Below are 17,325 nucleotides of genomic sequence, written 5' to 3'. Positions count from 1 at the left end.
AGTGGTCCAAGGGGCCGCTCAGGGAGTTTGTGTGTTCGCTCAGACACATGAAAAATTAGAGGGAACATTGCTTGACACTGAAACGTAGAGACATAACTGACTGAGGAGACAGAAAGAACATGGAGATGAGTGACTAGACGAGGAACACGGGGAAGGCAAAGTAACAGAAACCTAAATCCTAGGAACTAAGAATATAACACAAGCAGAACACAATAAAGAGAACCAAAACAATGAATAACAATAATCAAAGAATAAAAATTAACCGAAAAAACACAAAACCCTGGGTCACAGACCCAGTACTGTGACACCTACCTGTCTTAAATAACTGCTCTATTCAAGAAAATCACTAAGGAGGATTCAGAAGCCTTGTGTGTGTTTATAATCTATTATCCATCTACTATCTATAATCTAATGTTTCCAGCAAACTAATGCAATCTTTACTCCTTTTTTCATTGTATTAGTGTTTCCTATCGATGATGTATGCCATCTCCCAGGACATCTTCTCTGTCATCAATCTCTTCAGCTTCTTCACCTGGATGTGTGTTGGGATGGCCATCGCTGGCATGATCTGGCTGCGCTTTACCAAACCCGACCTCAGAAGGCCCATTAAGGTGAACGTCTTAGGGGTTAAAGTAGCTGCTCAGTGCGTGTTGCAGAGAAGATCCATTTTGATGGATATGAGTCTCACTGAAAGGTGACCCTAGCCCTACCTTCCTTGTCTGGCAAAACATCAACATGTCTTCTAGTTTCATAAAGCATCTGCTATTTTTTTTTTTTTAGTGAAAGCACCATTGTATCGCTACTCTTGTTATTAGGTGGAACTGGAAACATACTGTTTTTCCAAGACAGGAGGGAGGGGTATTTGGAGGAATACATGATCCTTTGTTTCTATTTCATCATGGGAAAATTACCTTGGCTGACCAGTCTTTCATCTTCTCTTTGGCCCACACTGCTTTCAGCTCAGTTATTTTATAAAATCATCTATAAACATATTAAAAGAGAGAGAGAGAGAGAGAGCTATTTATATGTAAACCATTCATAAAAAATGTCAGTTTCAACCCAGAAAAAAGAAAAACAAACCGTCAGCTCAAGCAGTTTAACTGATAACTGAATGTAATAACAGTATGGAGCTCTTAACATAACAGTTTAGCCAATAATAATTTCTTCATTGTGATCAAATTGTTGGGGACGCTTAAGGAAAAAGGGTAAGCCAGTATGAGAAAAATACTTAAGTAAGAGTACAAATGTATTTAGTATCAACTATAGCACATATCATTGTTTCAAAATCAGATCTTTAGATGAAGTCAGGCATCATTCAACTTTGCATATACAGTCTTATAGTTTGAATTTGTATTGATTTGATTGATTTTTTTTTTTTTGCATTATTGTCTGATCTGTAAAGTAATCGGTACTGAAAATGTCTTAATATAAAAACTTTAGTAATTATTTGTCTCCTCTTGTTGTTTAATGGAAACAAAGTGGCAGAAAACAGATATCAGTGAAGAAGTTACAGGATCTAAAATCTGAACTTGGGAAGTATTGTCATCAAAATCATTATACATTAGTCTAATCGTTAGCTATAGTTGCATTATTCCAAAGTCCAAATATGATGTTTTCTTCTTTTTCAGTGTGTGAGACATCTTCGCTCAACAATTATAAACTGTATCTTATCTGCTCACGTCTAATGTAAATTGAAACACATCTTCATCTGTTATGTATTTTGTATTTTCTCTCTGCAGATTTCTCTCTTCATCCCCGTTACTTTTGTGTTGAGCTGCGTCTTCATGATCGTCGTGTCCTTTTGGGCAGCTCCCTTCGAGTGTCTGCTAGGCAGCGGCATTATTCTCACAGGCGTCCCAGCGTACCTACTGGGCTACAAGTGGAAAAAACCCCATGTGGTCAAGAAGATGCTGGGTGAGTTGGAGATTTTTTTTGTTTTTTTTAGAGTGAGGCAAAGGTGGTTTGTTGTGAAATTCCTGTGAGATTATCTGCTCAAGTTCTGCTGTGGGCACCGGTACATTTCCTTTGTTTACATAGTTGGTCCGGAGGACTCAGGCAAAAGGCCGACGCAGTGTTAAAAAAATAGATAAATAAATCCAACATTTGACCTGTAGTAGCCTAGCAAAGAGAAAACAGACGTGGCTAACGTGACGAGTTGTTTCTCCTCAGAAATCTTCACCATGTTCTGTCAGAAGATCTTCATGTCTGTTCCTGAAGAGAAGGAGCAACATGGGGCGGCTGAATAATGCTGGACAAACCGAGCAAGATGAAAGACTGGGTCAATATTTTTGTCTGGACATTCCTGTAATGTTTACATTCATCCACATGTGATCGGACTTTTTTTGTTTTAACTTTATCTGACCAGGCAGGTAACTGTGAACATATTCAATATTCGCAAGAGTGGCCTGACAAATGGAGGATTTGTTTTATGAATATTTGATGAATACTGCAACTTTTCTGCAAAGAAGACCACCGGGCATTTTACACTCCTTATTATGAATTGATTTTAATATTTCAGCATATCTCCTTAAATGGTCAAACATGTTGTTGATGTTCCATGTTAGTTAATGGAAAGCCATCTGTAAGTGTATGACTGCTGCAGACATATAATTACTTGTGTACTGCAAGTACACAATCAGGAGCTGCAGTGGCCCGTGACATACAGGTATATTTTTCTCCTGAAGTGTACAAATGAATAGCTTAGGCGGGAAAATATATGTCTAATACCACTAACAACCAAACTAGACATAGTATATTATAGTTTAGGGTTTATATTTATAGTTTATATTGTGTTAAAATAAAGGATTTTGCTATAGTTGCTATAATAACGTCACTTAGAGTTTATAACTAAGGTCAGATTTGGAAGAGGAAGAGGTTGTCTAACAAAGCACTTACTTCATTTTCTCATATGGTACTAATGTTTGTGTTAAATAGTAATTCATTCTCACATTTTACTTGATATTGTTTTTTTATTTATTGGTAAGATGAATTTGTAGCGCTGTCGTAAAGCACAAGCTAAAGGGAGATGAAAGAGTGTCTGTAATGTCTGCTTGAGCTGCACTGGGAATCAGGTCCGTTTCTTGTATCATTTCATTCTGATATTAAACCTCATCGGCGCCACGTGTGACGATACTCGATGAAAACGATACCAGCATCTCCGCTTGTGCGCCATTGTTGTGAGACGGCGTAGATATGCTCAGATATCGTAGTAGTGTTCGTAGTTAGCCTTAGTGTTTGTACTGAACGTATTTGATGTCTGTGCCAGCCGTGCCAGTGCTGATATTCTATTTCTTTTTGTCACTGTATGACCAAAATGAATGTTGCAACTTTAGAGATGCTGGCTTTGCTTGTAATTTTTGTAGGAAATGTACCTGGAGAGAGGTTTGAGGTTTTCCCAGCGTATTTCCTGGTCCAGTGAAGGCTTGGGAAGGGAGGAGCTTCTGAGGAATGTTAAGGGGGATTGGAATCATGTGGAGTGGGAAAAAGGTTTCTTACTTTTGCACACAAAGGAGAGACAGTCTCCTTACAAATCTACCACAGATGTACGTATTGTCAGCCTACTCACTGTGCTGGCAGTCCAGGTTTCACAGGCCCCTTTCCAGTGAAGGGAAAGGTCTGAAAAAACATACTAATTCATACTGGTTGCTATTCCTTTAACATTAATGCAGAAGAAGCTTTCAGACAAGAACAAAAGAAAGTCTGTGAGAAAAATGATCTTTGACATTCTCACTAGTAACATCAGACTTTCCGTGGTGAGACACAAACAGCTCTTCTTTTTCTTTTTTTAACGGAACCCTCTTTAATCTTATTTCTATAAGTTAATGGAAATGTGAAGTTTAAATACAAACATGTAAGTACATTTGCAATTAGCATGCAACAATATTTCTCCCACTTAAAGTATTTAATATGGATTCTTTATTAATGCAGATTGCATACAGATTTAAAAAGAGAATAGCTGAATGCAAATGCTTGCAAAGTTGGCACTGTGGCCATCTTTAAAGGTGAGCTCTCTGAAAGCACACCAATGAACAACACAGTCCTCGAAGACACGCCCCTTACTTAATGAATCTACTTAAATTAAAGCCCTGAACACACACGTGTGTCTAAAAACACACTGATTCCAGTTACGATGATAAGCGGTCTCATATATTTTATTTTATGCACAACGTGCTGCATCGGTGTGTGTGCGTTTGTGTGTGTAAAGTATTACTATATGTGAAAATCAATAACGCAAATGTAATTGAGAATAAAGGGAGCTCATATTTTTGATTCTATAATCGAGAGTACCTATTGTAACTGTTGTCTGTGAGTGACCATAGTAGGTACTGTACGTGTAAAAAATAAAACTATTTTGTTCAAAGTTTGATTGTTTGCGCTTTTGTAAAGCAGACGGCCAACAAAAGGAGTCAGAGGATTAAAATCTGATTGCTTGCTCCTGTAGAAATGCAGCAGCTGGTCGACAAAAGGCCGGCCGAAGCCCCTCTTCAGGCACCGGCTTCAGATAAAACAAAGATTCTCTGAACATGACATCCTAACGTCCAAATGAGGATGTTTCTCAAAATAGCGTTATCATCTCAGCCATCAAATGTTTGGTAGTGCTCTGTGTCACATGCACATTGCTTCTTGTTTGTCCTGTCTTGTTTGTTGGCTCTCAGACAATGACGCTGCCGACCCGCTGTGCTGTCAGGGGACTTCATATCCGTCTGAAGAGGAAATGAGACGGCCCGATGGCTGCTGATGGAGCTCTTATCAGAGCTGCTGGACACAATATTAGTGATGGGGGATTGGACAGGCAAGGAGCCGATGAATGCGCAAGTCACGTCTACAAATACAGAGTATTTTGATATATTAAGTGAAGATGGAGGTGGGGAAAGGGTTCAAAGCATTTTCAGAAGATGTGGTGAAGTCGAGGTGTTAGTGTATTCTTTGTCTTGAAGACAGTGTGGGTAAAATCATTTTTTTAAAATATGTATATAAAATTATACAATTAGTTTAGATTACAGAAAGCCGACTATTGCAAATGTTTTTGTTATAACATAAGATCATCGTTTTAAAGCTTCTAAAAACAAAAAAACTTTCATCTGCTTTTGGCATCAACATTAGGGCTGTGTAGCCAACACTAGATTTCACCAGCAGGTGGCGATAGAGGCCCATCAATAGAAAGATGATGGCGAATCACTGAAAGGAAACTGCCGAACTACGGTAATCACCCACGCAATAAAACAACAAAACATATTCAACTTAGAACATCTGCCTTTGAAACTGTGCAAACCTTATTATTAATATTACTAATCTCTACGTTTCCGTTCACAAATTATTAAATTAGTCTAACAAATGCTAGTTTACCTGTGTTTTAGCAGAGTATTTTTCCTAAGACGAACATGCTGCAGATGAAGATGAGCCATGGGTGAGGGTTGCTCAAGGGCACAACTGAAGAGGGAATGATAGTGAAGCCTTTGATATCCTTTATCACTGTTAAAACACATCAGCGTCCCACTTTTAGGAATCTGATTTACTATAATTAAAGTATCTTTCTATTTTGAGGGTTTAGGGCAAGGATGTCAAACTCATTTTATATTTTGGTACAACCCATTTTGATCATAAGTGGGACAGACCAGTGAAACTCTCCTGGCTGTTAGCGTAAAGAAGCTTAACTACACATTTAATCCCAGAGACATTTTAATATAAGAACACGAAACTCAGTTTGAGCAGTACATCTCAGATTGTCTGCATGTGAAATAACTGTTGCTCTGGACCTAAACTGCAAGAAATAAATGTTCTGTTAGCTTATTGCACAAACTGTCATATAGTTATAAAACAGAACATTTGTAATAATTGACAGAATGACGTTTTTTAAACATGATTTTTTACAGTAAATCTACCGTAAAAACCAAACATTTCTATAGCATCTGGCGAAAAAAAACAGGCACTCTGTTATTTCTTTGTATATCTATTACTTGTTTACTCTGACTCATGGGGGAGTGCTTTAATCAGTAGAAAAAGCCATAAAACTTATGAAACTATAAGCTTGTAAACATTTTTTATATTTTTGTTCTTTACATTTTCGAAAGCCGTGTAATGCATCAGATTGGAGTCTCTGACAGGCCCATTCTGGCCCCCGGGCGTTATGATAGACACTCGCTTTAGGGGAACTAACAAACTGGGAGGTTATAGTTTTGTGAATCGGCTCTAGGGGGCACTGCGCCATCACCACGATGGAAAGAGAGAGCAAGAGGGCAAAAGAGAGAGGGGGAGTAGAAAGGGTAGAGAAAGCGCTGATGCGAAAGGCTGATAGATTCCATTTCTATTTTGCCTTTAATCCAACTGTGAAATTCATAACTAAAAGGCAGATTTTGTTCTTCTTCTCAGGTAGTTCTCTGAAAGGCCGTGTACTGCTGCATCAACTCTGAGTTTCATCATGGCACCTTTTAGCAAAAAAAAACATGGCCAGGGGGCAGGAAAAAAATGTTGCTTGGTGTTTTATATTGATCTAGTCTGGATTTTATGGGGTGGGGAAGAAAAAATAGAAACAGCGAAAAGGTTAAAAGCACGTTAAATGAAGTTACACTATCAAGCCTTAACTTTTCACCTAATGAGCCATGTGACAGCAGCTACATCAACTCCTGCTACATCAAAGGTAATTCTCCTAATTAACCCCAGACACATGCAGGGGGAATGCAAAGTTGCGTTTACAGGTTGCTGTAGCGATCAGGCAGAGCTCATCAAAAACACTAATGAATCTGTTAAGACTTAATGACAGCCATGCAGTCAAAAACAAGCAGAGACGCACACCTTTTTTTGTTTTGTTTTTCACTTTAAACATTTTATTACAGACAAAAGAAAACAAAAAGAAGTAATTGTGACACAAAAAAGAAAAGAAAAAAGAATCTAATGCTGGTACATTAGCACCAACAGCAGTTTTTGAAAAAATATTATTCTAATAATCATGTAGTTTGATCATTAATAGTAATAATAATAATAATAATAATGATAATAATAATAATGCACCCTGATGAAAATAAGCCAAAATTTTACTTCATTTCATTTATAAATAGATGTGGAACCTGCAACCAAATTAAATAGAATGACCATATGATATTTAACAAAAACATAATGGGTTCTCTCATCACTGGCTTTAAAACTTTAAAAGAAGTATGTTTGGCAGGTTTATACACAAAATTAAAATATCTGTCCTGACGAGCAATCCTCTGAAACAAAATCCTGCTACAGTGAAAAAAAAGAAAATCTTAAAGAATTATTTTTCTTTACAGAAAAAAAAGATAAAGATGAGTTCAACACAATTCTAAAACACCTAATAAAACTAGTCAAAAACTTTAAAACCCACTGTTATGTTTTTTTTTCTTTTTTAACCTTTAGTAACATTTCACATTTAGCAACTTTTTTTTTGTTTTTTTTTGTTATTCACCTGTACAAGTGGTGCTGGGACTAAGGGGTGGCTGGGCGGGGTCACAGGTGTAGGGGAGGAGGGTGTGGTCTTTACTGACCTAGTAAGTAGGAGGAGCTAAAAGGAGAGGTTTCAATCTTTGACCTCTACAGTTCTGCAGCGTCCTGAGGCCATGTGAAGAGAGTGCGACACTCTCTACCGGAGCTCTGCCAGCTGTGGAGGAAATTGAGCATTTTGCAGTCTTTGCATTTCCCTCTTTATTTTGGAGAGATTTGAGACTGGTGAACACAGTTTCAACACGAGTTTTAGTGTGTGTATTCCCTCACTGAATCCGCCTGCACAGAAAAAAAAACAATTGGAAAAAAAGAAAAAAGAAAAAGGCAAGGGACTGCAGCTAAATACACACATAAGAGGAATCCATTTTGGTGATATTTACAATCACGCTGTGATAAATAAAGGAAAGGATGAAGTCCTCTACTGAGGGCAAGGATGATTTACAAATGCGTTTGTGACTATACCTTCATTTTAAATGTCGCTTTGCTTTCAGTCACTTCGGGTGTTTCAGTCTGTCCCGAAGAACATCCACCCCGATGGGGTGACTATATTCTATTTTCCTGCATTAGCTTTTCTACCCAAGACCCTACACTTGGAGTATGCTTTGAGCATTTTAACTCCCCAAAACAAGGGCAGTCCATGGCAAACAGCGTAATGGAGCAAAGAGGAGTGGAATCATCTTTAAAAAAAAAAATCTAGACAAAACGAGAAGATGTTTTTTTTTTCTTTCTTTTTCTTTTTTTTTTTGGTCTTCATTTCCAGTATGTTGGCATGAGCTTAAAACTCACTGCCCCCTCAAAAAATGGAAAGTTCACTGATAAGGAAAAAAAAAAGCAAGAGAAGTGCCTCGGGCTTCTGGCCGATCTAAGTGCTTGGCAAATAGGTGAAGTTACTGTAGCAGTCTTTGGGATTTTTGAAATCCATCAGGAAAAAAAAGAGAGAGAGAGAGAAAGAGAAAAAAAATGGTGTAGAAGCAGATACATCGATGATGTTGTTGTTATGTTAGAAAGCTCCCTGGAGTCTGACATTTGGAGGTCTTTCAACTTCAAGTGAGGTAGAGAGGCTTGTCTCGAGCTCCCATGCCGCTGCTGCTGAGGAAAGAAAGAAAAACAGCGTTAATGTATGGCTGGATATACACGTGTGAATACGGGGGTGTTATCCTATATTTCACTGGGAAAATGCTGAAGGATTGTTAAACATTTGTCACGGTGGGACTGGCATTAGAGAGCGGCTTCAGAACAAACATAAAAGCTGACGATGAAGCGCGCACATCAATAAGCGTGAAGCCAAAATTTGAAGATCACTTGTTACTTGAAATGTCAAACACAAAGTCTGTTCTCCAGTTATCTCTACTGACATACTGGAGACAACTTAGCTCCCTCCAAAACTACAAACTACAATGACTTGACACTGAGAGTAAAGGTTTAAGCAAACACCCAATATTACTTCAAAGACTGTCAAACATGATTTGACCTAGGCGTGATCCCGTTTGACATCCAGATGAATCAGCTCTAAATACAGGAGACGCTGACTTCCAGCTCAGCTGCCTCTCAAAGTAGCGACGCAGCGTTTCAGGTGTGAGACAAAACATTCTTCTCGTGCCTGCTCGGATATCTTGATTCAATAAGGCAACGTGTGCCGAGCGAAACGGGGGGAAACTTAATTGGATGTCACACTTTTTTCCAAGCTTGGTAATAGCATTGTTCTACTGCTGCATTACTCATTTCAATTTCAAGGAGATGCTTTGCTTTAGCAGGGAAATTGCAGTTTATGATTAATACTGTCTGAGTCTCTGAGTGTGAAAGTGAAGTGGTTTAGAGTAACTCATTTGGAAAATGAGTAACTGTCAGACAGCTGCTTAGTATTCTCAACAATCAAATGTCTTGGATTGCACTCACAGAGGGACAGAGCTTTTTGTGTGTGTGTGTGTGTGTCTGACTCTGTAATTCCCATAAGGAAAGAACTAATATACTAACAGCATAATATTGTAAGCGGTGCAAAGAGCTCACCTGCAATGGTTGGGTCCGCAGTCCCTGTTGCAGTACTCGCTATCCCAGTCGGGGTTCTGGCCGTGCACTGGATTGGGGGCCCCGGGAGACTGTGAGCCCCCAACACTGTTCTGGTAATCAGCTTGAATATGGGAGAAACCCTGCAGATAGCAGGAGAGGCGAGATGAGCACAGGATGTTACACGACTTCAGCTTTATGATGGCCAGCCATCAGAGTTTGCTGAGCCATGATACTGTATAAGGCTAAATGTTGCCACTGGTCTATATGAGTTGTTACGCATTCACATTTGGCCCCATTGCATTGACGAAATCACCCTTCTTAGTTTGGCAAGACACCCTGCTGCTGGAATGGAAACATTATGGACTCAGAGGGAAAAGAGAAAACAGTTTGATTGAGACTAAATGGGTCTTTTATGCGTTAAAAGAGGAATTGAGAACTCTTTATTAGAGAGCGAGGCTTTACTGGAAGTTTTTCCTCTTTAGAAAACAGCAGTAACCGATGAATAACTGTTGTTGATTTTATATTAAATCACAACGGGAGAAGCATTAGACGCTGAATATCTATGGAAGCTAATTAGGAAGTAAATAAAGGTGATGATATTTGTATATTTGTATGTGAAGTGAGTCTAGAGGAAACACAAATCCCTTTGGGGTTATATAAGGAATGGGCATCTGGTGGAAAATATCTGGCAAATGAAACATGCAGAGCTACTCGAGTGGCGACCCAACAATCGAGAAGCTGAAAGTAGCTCATGATGTCTGCTAGCATGTGTGTTGTTGATCATCTGTAGAAGAAGCATGCATAGTGAATTTTAATAACAGCTAGACCAACCTGTTGGCTGAGAGGAGGGGAATGCAGAGGTGCCTGGAGCCCCATTTGGTGCGAGATGATTGGTTGCGACTGCTGCATTCGGATTGGCTGGTTGAGCAGGGAGCTCTGATGCAGGGAGAGCTGAGCGTGCGGATGCAGAGGTGGGCTGATTTGGAAGGGTGCTGGGGGAGAGGCACTCATGCTGGGTGGGAGCATCTGGGACTGGCCGAGGGTCTGCGCCAGTGTGTGGCGGGGTGGCCCGCCGTAGCTCTGGAGGTCTGACAGGGGAAAGGAGCCCGGCGGGCCCAGGTACGGTGAGGAGGGCTGAGGGGGCACGCTGTACAGAGGCTGCTTGGGGGGCATCATGTGGGAGGACTGGCTGGTCTGCTGGGCACTTTTTGGTTCAGGGTCATTGTATGTCTGTGGATGAAAATACATCATATTAAGACAAGAAAGGCCCCATTAAGGACACTGCACTCATCAGCCAATATTCATCTGATAATAACACGTCTCCCTCATTCCTTTTAAAGAGAAACTTTTTTTCCCCCGTCATGCTCTGTATTGTTGAATAGGTTTTATTTTTTTTAAACTGCACGCATTGTTATGCTACAGGAAAGTGCCAGCAAGCAAACCAGGTCGTATCTGTTTCCTATCACAGCCACAGGGATATCCTGCTATTTTCCATCATACATTTTTGTTGGACTTACAGAGAATTATTTTTTAAAGCAATAGTTTGAGATCTTTGCTTCTTTGCTTTCTTTCTAAAATTTCGATGAGAAAAATCAGCAGATCCATGCAGCTGTTTCCCCTGATCTAGTATTTATGCAAAGCTGAGCTAGCTTTCTTATTAAGCATGTAGGTATGTAATAAAGGCTTTTTCATCTAATTAGAACCTAAACAGGCTATCTCCTAAAGCGTTACATTTACTGCTGAATTATTTGTGGAAAGCTTGCACCCTTGCACAAATTACTTTCTTTATTGACTGAGGCTTTGTTTACTAAATCTCTACGAGGCTCCAGGCTGTGCGTAAAATATAATCTATATCAATATTCATAATGCGCAAAATATGAGAATAAACCCCTGCTGGATTTTTCTTTTAAGCATGCGACAGTTGTCACCTCTACACCCATGTAGAGGAGCTGACAGATGGGCAAAGATTGTACAGATTAAAAACAAAAAAATCGTAAACTTCACCAAAAAACCCCTCCGAATTTGACCTTTCCCAGGCTGGACAGTACCACACTGAGCAGGAGCAACACCCGTAAAACACCCCACCCTCTCCAGGCTCCCGTGATGAGCTGTCAGATTGCTCATCTCCAGCCATCAGTGTTGATTAGAAGGTAATGGAGCCCATTTGTATGAATAGAGCAAGGGGCCGAGGTAATGATCAATACACACCTTGACAGATAGATGGGAAAAGAAGTGGGACACACACACCCACACACACACGTGCACACACACACATACATATATGCAGGACCCCAGGCAGAGAAATGAGACTGTTTGCCTGCAGAACAAATGGAATGACAAAAGGAATCTTCACCACACTACATTGTGTGTTGTTAATACAAGACGGCACTAAACAATGCAATTCGCAGCCCTCCTCCTTGCCTTTCGTTATTCCCTGTGCTGCGTTGCTGGTTTATACAAACCGGCATCATTCATGGGGCAAAAAGGATGTCATAGATCTGAATTAGCGGGAAAGTGTCAGAGGTGGGAATAGCAGCAAAGCCCACAAATGCCTCTGTTGATTTGGATGTGCTTCCAGCTCTAGATGACGAGAGGAGGAACTAATGCAGGACACAGGTAAATTAATGATTGCTTATTTCCAAAGATACATACAGTACAGAGTATCTGATAGCCCACATAGCGCATAAGAGAGTTATTATATTGTCTTCTCTAAGCCGCATACACATTATGGCCATTATGGATGTGTGCTTTGACTGGCCGACCCCTCCCCCAACCCTTCACCCTATATCACCATACCAACTACAAACCCCTACCCCCACTGTGCACCCTATGGAAATCAAGTATTGTTCCAAATAGGGCCTGTACTTTGAGCATCACATGCCCCCCCCCAACCACACTCTTTTTCACCACCACCAGCTCATGCGAAAGAAGGTCCTCCCAGCCCATTAGCAAGTATTTTACATCCAATCCATCATCAGTCTTAGCCAGGGCCTGTGTGTCATAAGCGTTACCTTGGAAACCAGACTGGCTCGGTACGCGGCCAAGGCTTTCAGGTACTCTTTCTTAGCCGCCTCGGTTTTCCTCTTGTACCCCTGTGAAGAAATAAAATCAAAACAAGAGGCTTCAGGTGAGAGCAGAGTTTGACTCGCTCATAAACGTGCAGACACACACAGACACACACATCTGTCAATAAACACACACACACACACGACTTTTTTTTAAAGGCTACTCTAACACTCTCTTAAACACATCCTGTGCACATGAACATGCACGCACACACAAACATACACACACATACACATAAAAAGATGCTTAATGTTTCCCTTTCCATCAGAGCCAATGGTACAGAACACCTCTATTTCCTCATCACAGCGCTAATACTCCCTCATCTCAATGTGTCTCTCTCTATTGTAGCGACACATCATTTCCATTCCAATCCACCTAGAGAAATGAACTGGAACTTCTCTCTCTCTGTCCCTTTAGCTCCACAATAACACTATCAGTACATTAGTGATAAACCAGAATGGTTGTTGTCATTTGGCACATTACGATGTGAGTTTTGTTTGAAACTGCCTTTCATATTGTCAGAGGGATGTACAAGCCTCTGATGTCATGTGTTTTCCAACAGACTGAAGTGTGTTTGCATGAAGAATGTGAGTTTGTGAGCGCACATGGACCTCTGCGTGTGTGCTGTTATACAGGTATTTTCTGCCAGCATATATAGGTGTGTATATATATATATATATATGTAATGATGAGTGTCTGTCTGTGTAGGATGCAACACCATGATGGAAAATGGTGCTATTAACTATAAGGGCTATGAGGCAAAATGAGGCAAAATTATGTCTATTATGCAAAACAAAAAGAAAAGATAGAGAAAAATCCTTCTTAGTAGGAAAAAAATGTGTTTATATACTGTACTGTTGTTGCAGTACTGGAGCCGGTATGAACACATTTACTGATATCAAAATGATACTTTTCTAAATGTTTTGCACAAACACGTCTATTCATTCAGCAAAGGACCTGAAACTTTAATAATCTTAAAAGTTTTCTGAGAACAAGCCACAATGCAGGAACTTGAAATCTTTTTATGTGATTGATGTACACTGGTAAAGCACTAAGCTAGTCTAGAAGCTACACAGGAGCTTTGCAGAGCCCTGTCTGAACTCTTTTACATCCTTTCCTAAAATTACACTTTGTTCATCCCATGAAACAGACGATTTAATTAACAGCTAACAACTGCGATTTCTCTTGCAGGTGAAAACCCACGAAAAATAAAGTGATGGCCGTCTATATCTGTCATCAGTATTACTTCCCACCTATTACTGCTGAACTGAAACTAGAGATCATGTCGAATAGAGAAAAAAAAACAATAGATTGCTCCTCCTGGATAGCCAAGATGCCCTTCAGCTCAATCCAAGGATGAGTCGATAGTGGAGGGAGCTCACTAATTCTGTATTCTAGGCAGGATCAAAATAGAAGGCGAGAGATATAAATAAAGAGAGTGGAAATGAGAACTTCACACATTCCAGCTTGTCAGAGGGCCAATGAAGATACATATTGTGGAGGCTGGTGGGACAGAGGAAATGGGACACTACCTTGGCCTAGCGCTTTGTGGGAGGTTTTTTTTTGGCAAAGATGAGTTTCAATTTTTCTGTTTTATTTCTGGAAAAGCCGTTTTCACTTTCTATGGACACTACACTGCTAAGATAGATGGCTTTGATAGTAATCACATTCACATGTGATTGCTTGCTTTTGCAGAGGTGCGCGAGCGCGTGAGTATGTGTGTATTTACCTCCTGCATAACATTATCAGTCCTAGACTCTTTAAATCTCCCCAGGCATGTTTATATTTTTCCCATACTGACCATTTCCTGCCTATAAAATGTCCTACTTTGTTAGTCTCAGACTGTTTTATGGCTGTTGTTGCAGAGAACACTCCCCCTCCCTCCGCTTCCTTCCCTTTGGTAGAATTAAATTTAGAAAGAAAATCATTTTAATGAGAGTCAGGGGAGTGGGGATAAACGGATGGATTATCTTTGGAAAGAGAAGAACTAGCTCATTAAGGTGAGCTGTATCTCACAGCAATGTTCTGGTAATTACACGGCAGATAATGCCAACGAAAGGCTGCCTGCCTCTGCTGCAGCACATGCGCCATCTACTGGAGCGACCGCAATCAAAATGTGTACGCGTGTTTGCGTCATTGCACACTGTGCGTGCTCCCATCTGGAAAGCTCATTTTGGTGCCTAGACTTTTGCACAGCATGTTGTTTTAAACCTTCTGCACCTACACGAAATAGTTTTTACCTGCTTCTGTTCTTCGCCTAGGCTGTCCCACATGGAGGCCACGATCTTGGACACGTCCCCGAAGGTAGCATTTGGGTTTTGGCCCTTGATGGCTGCTTGGGTGTCTCTGAAGAAGAGCGCATATGCAGACACGGGTTTCTGTGGCTCATTGGGGTCCTTCTTCTTCTTCTTCTTTTGAGGTTTGGGTTTGGGCTTCATCATTTCTGCTGAGGGTCGCTTCTCACTGCTTATCTGAAGACAGAAGAAATGGATGGGGAGAAAGAGAGACAAGGAAACCGTCATAAATCACTTCATAATATCAGCTACCGCAGAAAGAAGTTTTATGTGCCCGATGCATTGGTTGGACAAGATACTCTAGTTTTTCCAGGCCATCATGTACAGTATATGTAGGTTATGCACAAACATACAATTTTGCACAATTTTAGAGAAAGTTGGACTAAATTTCAGTAGCAACCAAAACGTGCCAAAAACGGCGGTACTTTTAGTGTCCAAACTGATCTACACAGATTCTTGTGGGAAGCACAGTCAGGTGCTTAGCAGCACTGTTGCCTCACAGCATGGTCCTGGATTTGGATCCACCGACCAGCTGGGGCCTTTCTGTGTGGGCGTTGCATGTCTTCTCTCCAGGTAGGCATGGGTTAGGTTAATGAACAATTCTAGATTGGCCATAGCTGTGAATATATACCCTGCTTTTCACCCTATGACAGCTGAAGTGACCCCAAATTGGATATGTGAAAAAAAATTGCTGGATAGATTCCTGTGTTATTTACTTTTCAGCATAAATAAAATACTGCCAGTGATACCTACTGATATAAATGTGAAAATCCCACATGACTTCCTTCTTGAACTATTAAGTCGAACCTTTTGCCTGTCTGGCAACCCGGATGCCAGCCTACCTAATAGTGTGACGACAACACCACATCAGCTTTTTACGTCTGAGGGGTAAACAGCTGTAAAAAGATGGTTTTGGTCTCAATAGCTAATTAGCCACTTAGCTGAGTGGGAGGATTTACAGTTCCACTCAACCTTGTGAACGTTAAGGTGTAAAGTTCAGGGTGTGTTCACTTTGACTGACAGGTGGAGGAAGGCAGACATCTACACCTCCACTAAACTCACTGAACTTGACCTCTTGCCTTGTTTGTGGTGCCTTCAGGATTTTAGATTTAAATGCAGCTATGTGATAAATACAGTAATCTTAGTTCCAGTTTAATTTAAGCAGGTTTGGGTTATAGGGACATTTCCCAGTAAGTTTGCAAAATGTCACTAGTTGCTTAAATTAATGGCTGCAGAATTAATAGATATTTTATATTTTCCTTTTTTCCTCCTTTTTTAAAAAAATGCTTCTTTCAAGTGTACCAGAAATAATGGCATGTTTTCAGGAAACCAGCAGAGAGGGAATTTTCCACACACCCAGTTTGTCAACAATAATACACTGCAATCTCTCGACATTTTCAGGAGGCAAAACTGTTCACATCTGTGTGATGTACTTGATCCAATACACATGAATACATTCTCATTTTCCATGCAGGGCTTTGACTGGGAGTCAAATCCAGGTCACCTGATGCTGGATGTGATTCTATATGGAAATTGCCTTCTTTACGGAGATGAACGGAGACGGGAGACGGAGCCAGGAGAGAGAGGGAGAGAGAGACGGTGAAGAAAAAGTGATGGCTTGATGTTGCCATTAGTAGCAGTGAAACATCAGTTAACCTGATTTCCTGGTTGCCCTAAAGGCAGAAAAAAAACAATCTAATTTCCATCCATATCATAGAAATAATGACATGCGGAATATATGATGATATACATTGGTATTAAGTCAAATGAAAGATGCTGATGTGCACTCGTTGCGGTTGTCGGGTTACGCCGAGTTACTCAAACGTTGTTAAGAGCTCTGAGGGAAGTGACAGTGAATTCTTCTCTATTTTGGCAAACGCGCATCATCTCCAAGGCCAAGTTCCTGTTTAATCATGTTGCATTTTTAAAAAAACTTCTAACCATCTTTGAATGTTTGCTTTCATAATCCACTCATCCAGGGGTTTCAGTGGTAAAGCTCAGTGTGGGTGCAAACCGTGAAAAAAGATTTGTCCGCGCGTGAGTATCGAACAGCAACTTTAGGACATTTAAAGACGTTCATTTCCATTCAGTGCATACTTATCACTAGATTAAGCAAAGGCCGTGTTTTCCCCTTTCACCGTCGATTGGAAAACAAGAAACGACTGCCTTTGAAAACTGCATTGTTTTTAGCGAGGCATTTGCCAAACAACATACTGTATTCCACACAGCATGAAATTAACTAATCAAAATTCAAGGTCCAGGAGCACATTTGGCAGCTAAGGAAAACTTCAAAATGGCCTTTGTGGTGTGAAATGAATGAATGTTCCCCATTCAGGATGATGTGAAAGTATTGCTTGTCTATTTCACAGCTTACAGGTAATATTCTTTTTTCCCCCCCGTGCGAGTGTGTGCGGTTTCATTAAAAAATAATCATCCCTCACTTTTAGGCAATGAGGCAGAAGACAGGCATTTGAAACGACATCTGTTCCACCCAAGC

General features: G+C 40.4%; 2 protein-coding genes across 4 annotated transcripts in view; one reads left to right on the top strand and one right to left on the bottom strand.

The window, feature by feature from the left end:
• LOC102203634 (large neutral amino acids transporter small subunit 1-like) overlaps window positions 1-4,360 on the top strand; it is a 12,119-nt gene extending 7,759 nt beyond the window's left edge. The window contains exons 9-11 of the mRNA XM_005732964.1: window positions 462-611; window positions 1,740-1,914; window positions 2,170-4,360. Coding sequence (XP_005733021.1) covers window positions 462-611; window positions 1,740-1,914; window positions 2,170-2,246 — 402 coding nt within the window. The 3' untranslated portion in view covers window positions 2,247-4,360. The remainder of the gene's footprint in view (window positions 1-461; window positions 612-1,739; window positions 1,915-2,169) is intronic.
• Window positions 4,361-8,014: 3,654 nt separating this feature from the next.
• Window positions 8,015-17,325, bottom strand: part of LOC102202971 (TOX high mobility group box family member 2-like) — an 80,352-nt gene continuing 71,041 nt past the window's right edge. For all 3 annotated transcript variants that reach the window (XM_005732961.2, XM_005732962.2, XM_005732963.1), the window contains 5 exons: window positions 14,775-15,005; window positions 12,480-12,560; window positions 10,300-10,698; window positions 9,469-9,608; window positions 8,015-8,550 (listed from right to left, as the gene is read on the bottom strand). In XM_005732961.2, coding sequence (XP_005733018.1) covers window positions 8,505-8,550; window positions 9,469-9,608; window positions 10,300-10,698; window positions 12,480-12,560; window positions 14,775-15,005 — 897 coding nt within the window. In that variant the 3' untranslated portion in view covers window positions 8,015-8,504. The remainder of the gene's footprint in view (window positions 8,551-9,468; window positions 9,609-10,299; window positions 10,699-12,479; window positions 12,561-14,774; window positions 15,006-17,325) is intronic.

This window comes from Pundamilia nyererei, unplaced genomic scaffold (genome assembly GCF_000239375.1).
Source record: "Pundamilia nyererei isolate P.nyererei 1_Seehausen unplaced genomic scaffold, PunNye1.0 scaffold00049, whole genome shotgun sequence".
Classification (NCBI taxonomy): domain Eukaryota; kingdom Metazoa; phylum Chordata; class Actinopteri; order Cichliformes; family Cichlidae; genus Pundamilia; species Pundamilia nyererei.
Note: the sequence above shows the minus strand (reverse complement) of the source record. Positions and strands in the feature narration are given on the sequence as shown.